The sequence below is a fragment of the Macrotis lagotis genome, chromosome 5, assembly GCF_037893015.1.
Source record: "Macrotis lagotis isolate mMagLag1 chromosome 5, bilby.v1.9.chrom.fasta, whole genome shotgun sequence".
Taxonomy (NCBI): Eukaryota; Metazoa; Chordata; class Mammalia; order Peramelemorphia; family Peramelidae; genus Macrotis; species Macrotis lagotis.
In genome coordinates, this window is record NC_133662.1 from 229,294,293 (window position 1) to 229,305,304 (window position 11,012).

The 11,012-nt window shown below is 39.7% G+C and overlaps 2 protein-coding genes across 3 annotated transcripts in view; one reads left to right on the plus strand and one right to left on the minus strand.

Annotated features, from left to right (window-relative positions):
* Positions 1–10,684, plus strand: part of PRUNE1 (prune exopolyphosphatase 1) — a 64,542-nt gene extending 53,858 nt beyond the window's left edge. Inside the window, exons 7-8 of one of the 2 annotated variants that reach the window (XM_074188770.1) lie at positions 7,219–7,377; positions 8,407–10,682. In XM_074188770.1, coding sequence (XP_074044871.1) covers positions 7,219–7,377; positions 8,407–8,832 — 585 coding nt within the window. In that variant the 3' untranslated portion in view covers positions 8,833–10,682. Of the gene's footprint in view, positions 1–7,218; positions 7,378–8,406 lie in introns of both variants that reach the window. The other variant, XM_074188772.1, reaches the window with a different exon arrangement.
* The window catches only part of MINDY1 (MINDY lysine 48 deubiquitinase 1), an 89,582-nt gene that overhangs the window by 72,362 nt on the left and 6,208 nt on the right, over positions 1–11,012 (minus strand). The window lies entirely within an intron of this gene.

The window sequence follows — 11,012 nt, forward strand, 5'->3', positions numbered from 1 at the left end:
GGGGGGGAGAAAAATAAGTCCTTCAGAATTCTTTTGAGTCACAACACTGCTGAGAAAAGGTAAGTCATTCACAGCTGATCATCCCACAACATTGCTGTTACTTTGTATACAGTACATTTCCCATTGCATCTGCTCTTGTAAATTCTTTACCAAGAGCATCCTGTTTATCATTTCTTTTACAGAATAGCATTTCATTTTAATCACATACCATAATTCATTCAACCATTACCCAACTGATGGGTAGCCTCTCAATTTCCAGTCAGGAAGTCCTTCTTTCCTGATTCTCCTTTCAATCTGACTGTTACTTCTCTGTCTGCTTTGCTGAAGCTTCATCCATGTCACATCTGCTAGTTATGGTTGTGCCATAGAACTCTGTCCTAGGCCCTCTTCTCCTCTTTCTTTTCTAATTCATTTGGTTCTCATGAATTTGTTTTCATTTCTAAACTAATGATTCTCACCATCTTATCTCTCCTGTTCAGTTCTCTCTTCTGAATTCCAATCTTGCATCTCCAGCCTGCCTTTCAGACATCTCACACTGGTTATTGTGCAAAGCAGAATTCATCATCTTTCCTCAAAGCCCTCCCCCCTCCTACCTTCCCTATGACAGTGGAGGGCCACACTACCATCCTAGTGTCTCAGGTTCACAATCTAGGCGCCATTCTTGTCCATTTCATCAGTGCAACATTTCTCCAATATACGTCCCAGTACCCAATTCCTGGACTTGCTTACCTACCTCAGAATCCTTCCCACTCCAATCAGTTCTTCATTCAGAAAGTCATTTTCATAAAGCATGGGTCTGACCTTGTTAAACACTTCTACTCCCCCCCCCACCTCAGTAGACTTCAGTGGCTCTCTATTGCCTCCAGCATCAAAAGCAAATAGTTTTCATATTCAGAATCCTTCATAACTTAGCCTTTTCCTTTGTTTCCAATCCTCTTACTCACTGGTGGAATGAGCTAATTTGGGAGGTGGCGAGTTCTCACAGAAAGGCTTCAGAAAGAGGCTGTAGTGGGATTTGTTTAATAGAGTATGGATTAGCCTCTGAGGGCTTTTGTAGTTCTGAAATAGGGCAACTAGGTGGCGCAGTGGATAGAGCACTGGCCTTGGAATCTGGAGGATGGGAATTTGAATCCAGCCTCAGATACTTGACACTTACTAGATGTGTGACCTTAGGCAAGTCACTTAATCCTGATTGCCTTACTTCCAGGGTCATCGCCAGTTGTCCTGATTCATATCTGGCCACTGGACCCATTTGGCTCTGGAGGAGAAAGTGAGGCTGACAACTTAGCACAGCATCCCCTCACTCAAATCCAATTCGTGTGCTTTTCATGGCCCTGATGTCATGGTCTTTGAGAATGAAGAACAAATACCATCAATTCTGAAATACTTTAATCTGTAATTTGTACTGGCATTGAAGACCATGTCAACCTTTATGAGGTGAAATTCTCTTAAGTTAAAATGTTGATAATGTGTGAATTCAATCTGTCATGGTTGTTTCCTATTGACATTATATGTTGAATGATTCAAGTCCTTTTGGTCCACCAGAACTATGCCTTTGTAATTAGACCCCAACAAGTGATACTGGAAGACTGGAAGAGACAGGGAGCCAGAGCTGAGAAATGAATTAGACAGAAACTGTTAGGACACATAAGGGCTTGCTTTCTAATTAAATGATCCCTTCTGGGAGCCTTGTGGCTACAAAGAAGGCAATAGTTAAGAATTAAAGAGTTTTTGGACCAAGCCAGTGATTATAGGAACTTAAACTGACAACAGCACAGTCCTTGCCTGGGAGAATCCAAAGCCAAGACATAAAAAAGGATAGAACCATGAGATGATGATGATGGTGGGAAGACACAAACTCTAACCTGCCATTCTCTGGGAGCCACAGTACACTTTGAGCTTTAACCCGGAGATGTTGTTCTTTGACAAAGAAGGGTAAGGAATCGGGCCTCCACTATACAACTTTGTATTGGATCATGTTGAGATTGAAAGTCAGTAGAAATGGAACTCATTGGTGGAGAGAATTGCTGTTTTCTCACAGGATAGTCTCAACTCTCAAGTAGGACTCTGTAGGACTAGCTAAGTTCCTAGAGAAGTTGTGACCTACTAGAGAGTGAAGAAAAGTAGACTTGCCTTTTGTATCTGTTGTATTAAATAAAGCCTGGCCAATTTTTAATATTTTGTTATTCTAAGTATTCACATGAGACCTGAGGACCAAGCCAAATTCTAATGTTTCTAGGGGAAACCATGGTTAAGCACAAAAGTCACAGACACAAATTGGGAAGTCCCCAAGACTAAAAGATATAAGTTCTGGGCCACAGATTACATTTGAGATAAGACTGATGGAGTATGCTGAGTGGGAAGAGGCCTTATATTGTACTCAGGGAAGTTTGAGCTGTACTTTTGAGCAATAAAGAGATTCAGAAGATTTTTGAACTTTCATTTATTTGTTTTTATTTTTTGGTTTTTGCAAGGCAGTGGGGTTAAGTGACTTGCCCAAGGTCACACAGCTAGGCAATCATTAAGTGAGGCCAGATTTTAACTCAGGTCCTGCTGACTCCAGGGCCAGTGTTAATCCACTTTGCCACCTAGCTGCCCCAGCTTATATGTCTTAATGATTATTCTGCATAGTTGTTAAAAAAGGATTGTGTTTTTATTTTATTCATTTAAATTGAGAGGAAAAGAAAACAAATGCTTGTTATTAGAAAAAAGTTTTAAAGGAAAGATTGTTTATTCTTTCAGGGTATGAAGAACAGATTGGAGGAAAATAAAATGGTGGCAAGAAGTACTGTTATATATATACACACTCGATTGGATATAGAAATCTATCTAACCTTAGAGGAAAATAGGAGAGGGAAGTGCTGACAGAAAGGGGATAGGAGATGGGCAGGGGGGATGATGTATCTGATAGAAGAGAGGGAAGATCCTGGAAGAGGGTAGTTAGATATAATACACTTTTGAGGAGGGACAGGGTGAAAGGAGAGAGAGAATAGAATAACTGGGGTTGGGGGGGGGGGGTCAAGGATGGAGGAAAATACAACTAACTCTGATGGCTAAAAGAATGCTATCCATTCCAGAACTGATAGTGTCTGAATATAGACTGAAGCACACTTTTTTTTCTCATTTTATTTTTCTTGAGATTTATTTGTGATTGGGGGTGTGTGTGGAGTATTTTTACTTTTACAACATGACTACACATTTTAACCTATACCAAGTAACTTGCTTTCTCAATTGCAGAAATATAATCGGAGGGAGGGAGAGAATTTGGAACTCAAGGTTTTGGAAGTAAATGTTAAAACTTGCTTTTGCATGTAACTAGGGGGGGGAAGTTAAAAATAAAATAAAAAATATTATAAAGTACTGTTATAGTCATTTAGTATAGATGATATTGAGAGTCTTTACTTTGGTGGTAGCAGTGAAAATAGAGGCAAGATAAATTTCAAGAGTTGTTCTAGGGATGGAATCAGATGAGGTTGTGGGGAGAAGGAAGAATCAGATAACCCTAAGGATATGAACATGGAAGACTAAATGAATTATAGTGGCATTGACATAAATTTTATATAGAGAAACTAATCTGTGGGGAAATATAAAACTAGTTAGGACCTGTTAACTTTGAGGTACAAGTTGGACCTCAGACCCACTCAGTGGAAGCCTCTAATCAGCAGTTGGAATACTAAAGAGAGATTCAGAGAGACTTTTGTATACCCTGTCTGTATGACAACAGTAGTTGAAGCTACACTGTGTGACCTTGGGCAAGTCACTTAACCCTAATTTGTCTAGCTCTAGCTTCTAAGGCCATCTCCAGTCAGCCTGATGTATATCTGGTCACTGGGCCCAGATAATTCTAGAGGAGAAAGTGAGGCTGGTGACTTACCACAGCCCCCCCCCCCAACTCAAATCCAATTCATGTGCTTGTCACCTCCCTGATGTCATGACTTTCTTTGAGAATGAAGGACAAACAACTGAAATTAGAAGTTAAGACACAAGAAAAGCACATAGAAGAGAAGAATTTAGACCCTTAAGATTAACCTTGTTTTTGTTTTTTTAAGGCAATGTGATTGTCATTTGCCCAAGGTCACCCAACTAAGTATTAAGTGTTTGAACTCAGGTCCTCTTGATTCCAGAGTTCTTGCTCTATCCACTGCGCCACCTAGCTGCCCTGATTGCACCCATTTTTTAGAGGTTTATCAGCGAAAGGGAGAAGGAAAATGGGAGAGGAGCTAAAGAGTATAGATGGTTTAAGAGAAGTAGATTTTTTTTTTTGGATTGGAGAGACCTGAGAGTTTGTAGACAGATGGGAAGGTACCAGTTATGAGGGTGAAGTAAAAAATTCATGAACAGGTCCCAGAGGAAATAATCAGGAATCAGAGCAAGGAAAATTCCCTGCTTCCAGTCTTCCCTCCAGTTTATTCCATGTAGACCTGACCTTGTTATTCCCTATTCAGAAATATTCAGTGACTCTGACTTATGGGATAAAATATAAACTCCTTAATCTGACTTTTAAAGTCTTCCAAAACTTTGATCCCTGTCAGCCTTTCATACTTTTTTTCAGTCTGAGTCCTAGCCTAATTGGCCTAGCTCTTCATTGAGGTGGAAAGATAGGAGGTTCATGTCAATCTTAGACATTTATGAGGGTTTTTTTAGGTTTGTTTTTGTTTTTGTTTTTTTGCAAGGCAAATGGGGTTATAAGTGGCTTGCCCAAGGCCACACAGCTAGGTAATTATTAAGTGTCTGAGGCCAGATTTGAATTCAGGTACTCCTGACTCCAGGGCTGGTGCTCTATCCACTGCACCACCTAGTCGCCCCCAATCTTAGACATTTATGAAGACAATCTTATGTGTGGGGCACTGTGTAAGTGTGGGAGATAGAAAAAAAGTTGCCATGATGCTTAAGAAGCTGGTTGTTTGCTGGGACGCACCAATTGAACACAAATAAGTGTAGCAAAAGAAAAATTAAGGAGTGAGACCATACCAACAAATGTGATTTTGGTTGGAGGGAAAAATTTCAAGATTGTAATATGTTTCCTAAAGCTATAAAGTCTAAGATATGACCTTTTTCATTTTTTAGGTTTTTGAAAGGCAATGGGTTTAAGTGGCTTGCCCAAGGCCACACAGCTAGGTAATTATTAAGTGTCTGAGGCCATATTTGAACTCAGGTACTCCTGACTCCAGGACCAGTGCTCTATCCACTGTGCCACCTAGCCGCCCATGACCATTTTTTAAGTAGCAGAAGTAACATAGAGTAGATTGTTGGAATAGAGCACTTGTGTCATAATCTTATTAGAGTAGTTGTCATCATGGAATATTGGATGATAATAATGTTTATCCTTCATTTTCAAAGAAGACCACAACATCAGGGAGTTGATACCATTGACAAGCACATGAATTGCATTTGAGTGAGGGGAGACTGTTTTTCTCTTCTAGAATCATCTGGGTCCAGTGGACAGATGTGAATATGAGGCAGTTAGGGCTAAGTAACTCGCCCAAGGTCACACAGCTAGTAAGTGTCAAGTGTTGGAGGTTGGATTTGAACTCAGGTCCTCCATACTCCAAGGCCAGTGCTCTATAAAAATACTAAAGTAATTGAAAAGTTTGAAATAGTGACCAGAAGATTGTAGATGATGGATGGATGGATGGATGGATGGATGGATGGATGGATGGATGGATGGATGGATGGAAAGAGAAATGAAGAAGGGGAGAGATGACTAGTGAGACAGAAAGACATGAGGTACTGTTCTAAGCCCTGAAGATATTAAAAGCAAGCAAATATGAAAGTTTTTACTCTAAGGAAGCTTCCATTCTAATAGGGGAAGACAACACATGAAGGGGAACTAAAAAGTGCTCATGCATGGGGATAAGGAGGCACATGAGGAAAACAGGTCTCAAGAATCTAGATGTGACTGTGATGTGACTGAGTTTTTTTCCAGTATGGCATTCCTGGGGAAGAAGTCCCCAACCAGAAGAGCAAAGCCTCGAGGATAGTTTTTTCATGGTGACAAGACGGCAAGGGAGGAAGAGAAGAGCAGGGATTCCGAAATACTCCTGCAGTGCTTCAAAAATGAAACAAGTTCAAATGGAACTGGAACAGGATTAGTGATTGGAATATGGGTTACGGTTTGGGAGAAGCTTGTATGAACATGCAGTTTATTCCAATGTTTTATGACTAGGATTGGAGAAATAGTACAATAGGGATTAAGTTGGGGTGGCACGTGTGCTTCTTGGACACAATGTAACCATTAGAGAGTTTTCAGTTAAATAGGCCGAGTTTGTAATTTTATGACTTCTGATTTCCCTCCAGGTGTTCTCTGTTCATACATAGTATTAGGTAGGATAGTTAAAAGGCTGTCAAGGATTTGAGCAGCTTCCATGGAGTAATTTAATTTCTCTAGTTGTTTTATGCCATTAATTGAAGCATAAATTAACAATAGCAAAGGAATGTCTGAACAGTGAAATTGTGGTATTATTGAAACATTAAAAATATTAAGAATTACATTGATATAACCTATAACAGAGTTGCTGTCAAAGGGAGGGGAAGAGGGGGAAATCTTATAAAAAGTGATTATTGATAACTATCTTTTCATGTAATTGGAAAAAGATACAGAAAAATCACATTAAAAATTCATTGCTATGAAGAACACCAATTAGCGTAAAAAGAACGAATTGATGCAGAAAATTATGAGAATAAAGTACATATTGACAACTGTAAAAAATCGTAGCAAAACTTTAAATATACATACAGATGAGATCAGATGGGGAAATAGTGTTAGATTATTATGGTTCTTATGTTAATTGTAAATATTCAGGTGGATGTGGTTTTATTTGTATTTTTATTTATTTGTAGTAAAGACAATTTCATTTAAAAAACTTAAGAATGTGAATGAAGAACATAAATTTGCAAAAAAATAAGTGAGAAAATATTTTTTCTGTCTTTTCTTTATTTTGTGTGCATTATTATTATTTCTTTATTTGTATATAAGTACCTAGAACTATGACTGTAAGATTTTAAAAGCTTCTTGCAGATTTTGAAACTTTTTTTTGTATCCTCCATTGTACTTGGCATGGCATTGCATGTATAATAGGAAACATAATGGGTACTCAATAAATGTTTGTAGCATTAGGTAATTTTCTTTGTCCATTAGCATTCTAAATGAAAACATAGACTTTTATTGGTGAGTGCCTTTGTGTAGTTCTTACCTTTTCCTTTGTTTTCCTTTCCCAGGTCTTCCTTCAGAGGTCCAATCTCATGGCAGAGCTAGATGCCTTTTGCCAAGCTCATGGCTATGACGCCCTTGTTGCAATGACTATCACTTTCAACCCCCATAATGAGCCAGTAAGGCATTTGGTTGTTTTCTGTCCTAGCATGGACCTCCAGAGTATGGTGAGTCTAAAGTCCTTCCATCTAACTTCTGTCTAACCAGAGGGTTAGGAATTCTTTTGACAGCTCTCCACCCTGAGTTGGTTCTGTGTGTACAGAAAACTGCCTCAGTAGAAATTCTGATTTTTTTGTATGGATTATTAGAGGGTTAATAGCCTTGTTCTGACTGTTGGTGGCAGGAAAGGTTACAATAGAAACATGAATCATAATCTCTGCCTTCAAGGAACCTTAAATCTATTTGAATGGAGCTATTCTAAATTGATAATCAGTTTTGGATTTTCCTCTTTACTTGACCAGTCATACCTTGTCAAAATCTGCTAAAGTATCTCCCTCATTTAGATCTTAACTATTCCTTTCTATACTTGATTCTATTCCCTGTAAAATTCAGGTGAATTAATTGGTTTCTGAATTATTGGGTGATATTCTAATAGAAAGGATTGTGAAAGGATGGACTTGGCCCTGTCCCCAATCTTTTGTTCACCATCTGGCTCCACATGCCCCTTTTCTCACCTCTTGATTAACTCAGGGAAGGAAGAATTTTAAGCTAGACAGAAGAAAAAAGGATTCTTAGGGCCCTATGAGATGCTAAGGACTGACCTGATCATAACCAGATGCTTTTATGCATTTAAATAAGTTATATCCATCCTTCCTTCTGTTCCTTTCTTTACCTATCTCTAGCTGCTCAGACTAGATAATTTGATTAAGTTTCAGAAGGCTGAGAAGTATTAGGGGAAGCAGGAAATGTCTTTCATTCCCTTTACTGTTACTGAGTCCAAGACCCTTCTGAGATTGTGCTATCATTTTCTTGGGAGGCAATCTGCTCTACCATATCCTCCTTCCCTTGCATTTTATTGTCTATTCCAGCTCTACATTATTTTCTCCTTTGCCTCAAGGTAAGTGCTTCTCTCTACACAGCTAGGGGCAGGGGTAAAATCTCAAGTATGAGATGATCTTCTTTGTCTATAGGATGAGGCTATTTTAGGAGGTCTCAGCTTCATTTACCTTCATTCATTCTTATCTCTTCTTCCCTAGATCTGTGGAGCCTTGGAATATTCCCACTGTCCACCTCTGAATCTGACTCCAGCTCCAACCCCCCACCCTCACATCAGGGCATATTTCCAAGGAAATGTTCATGCTTCCAGGAAAAAAGTTCTCCCCATCCTCAGAGATGCCCTCTGGGTGCATTCTGGTGCCATGAAGACACCTTCAGGGACCCCTGGACCAGAAGGCTGTTCCCAGGAGCAGATGGATGATGAACTGGACAAAGCCATGAATACCCTTATTCCTGAACGAGATGAGGAGGAGCCTGTGTTGCCCCCCACCCCCATGAACAGCTTAGTGGATGAGTGCCCTCTTGATCGGGGACTCCCTAAACTCTCAGCTGAGGCTATCTTTGAGAAATGTAGCCAGATCACAATGGCACGTTCCTCCACCAGTCCTCCCCAGAAGAAGAAGTGAACTATGCATTGGGAATAGGGAGAAGTCGCAGAACATAGTGGGAGAAGGTGCCCAACCCAGCTTGAATGCATGTTTTGGAATGTGTAGGGAATTTCTGTGATTCTCTTTCTTGCTCCAGAACCCAGGTATACTATTCATGTAGATGTGGAAGGAGAGAGAAGTGAAAGAAGGAAACAGGATGGCTGGAGGGGATAGTTTTCCATCTTCCCCATCAATTGGCCACCAATCAGCCAATTTTCTTTATTGATTAATACTAGAAATCGGCACTGACCTCACTCGTCTACAATCCAAGGGTACAGCCTCTCACAGACCTATGAAAAGATGGATATTAAAAGAGAAAAGGAAATGGTATCAGATGAATCTAGCAATGCTCTCAGCCCTATCTTAACAAAGACTGGGTACCTCCCTTGAAACAAGGGACAAATCCATTTGTTCATCAAGTATTTGCATATTCTGTGCCAGGTAGAGAAGAGATGGCTTTGGAAACTTATGGAGTTTTCAGCCTATGTAAGATACATAGGACCATGAGTTTTCTTTCTGTCACTATCGAGGTGATTGTATTTTACTCAAAAGTTAAATTTCCATTCAACTGGTTCCAAGAAATTGGTCATGGACTTTTTCCCCCAGGCATTGCAGAGGATTATGCTCAAGGCTAGATATTTAGTCTCACTTTCCTGAGCAGGTTACCAGGCTTTATTGAGGGTTCTTCTAGTTCCCTTTTCCAGAATGCCTTGGGTTCTTAAAGATTAGTGACTGATCACATCTTTGACAGTGTGAGAGTTAATCCATGAATCATTGTCACCTTCAAATGACACTTTTCTCTCAAAACAGTGAAAATTGAAAGCAGTGTTTCATTCTCTATGCTGTCTCTGATCTGTCTCTTGTTTCTCTCTTCTTTACCATCAATTTCTTGTACACTTCTTACTCTTTGCCAGTATTTCCTCTCCATTTAGAACAGATGGGGTTGTGGAAAGAATTGGATTGAAAGTCAGGAGATTTGATTTCTACTGACTTTGGGTTTGATTTTTATTGATGCCTTTTGTATTTATATTTCTGAATTCATCCCACCTCACTCTTCCACCTTGTGAGCCATTCCTTGTAACGAAGATTTAAAAAAAAATCTCATGTCTTAACTGTGAGACTAGTCAACCATGCTGAGCTTCTGTTTCCTCCTATGAAAAATGAGTTAATCTTCATTGAATGATCCCTAAGATTTCTTCCAACTGTAAGTCTTATTTGTCTCTTCCTCTGATTTTCATTTTCTTCATCAATTTTTACTTGAGGATGTGAAGTAGGAACATAGTCTCCCACTCAGCTCAACAGTCCTATTGTTGCTGAATTGTGTGTTTATGTGTGAGAGAACGATTAGGCCAAAGGACTCAGCCTCATGTAGCATATAAAAGTATATGAATCTTACCATACCTTATGTGATCTAAGAGCAGCCTTCCACTGACTTGCATGTGTTTGATTCAACCCTACATTCTTCTCCCTCAGTAGCATTCTAAGCCGCCCCTCCAACTAATAGGCCTGCTTCCCTTCCACTTCTCTTATGTTCCCAGATGACCAGAGAAGGTGCTGCCGTTAACTTTATTGAGTATATAGGTACCTCCCACTCTTTGGCATGACAATGTCCCTCAGAGAGAATGACTCTGTGTGTGTGTGTGTGTGTGTGTGTGTGTGTGTGTGTGTAGTGTTTCTTTGAAGGATGTCTTTAGCTATATGAAAGATAAAAAGCAATGGCATAATCACTGAACCAAAGGAATTTGTGTTTTGTAATTGTGGGAAGTTTTATTTTGCACTTTGTTAAAGCATTAAATGCATTTTTCCTGTCCTGTGTCATTTTGTCTTTTTAAAAACCAAACTTTTGCATTTTTTCCTTTTGCCTTCCTCCTGTGAACCTCATCCTTTCTCCCTCAGTTCTGCTCTTCAGTATGAATGATCAGTGGCTTTGCCCCTATCAGTTTCCAGTTCCCTTTATATATTTCTGAAATAAACAATGCCATCTTCAAGAGCCTTATTCTCTGCTAATAGAGGCCTACACCCTTCCCTACTCTACCCAGCCTTACTCAGCCTAGGAAGGCTGCCAAGAATCAAATCAGTTCTGGACCTGAGGAGAGGGACTTGAAGGGGTTCTTGCTTGCTTTTAAGCACCTCCAGAGGGCCAAGGGGCTAGGAGAGAA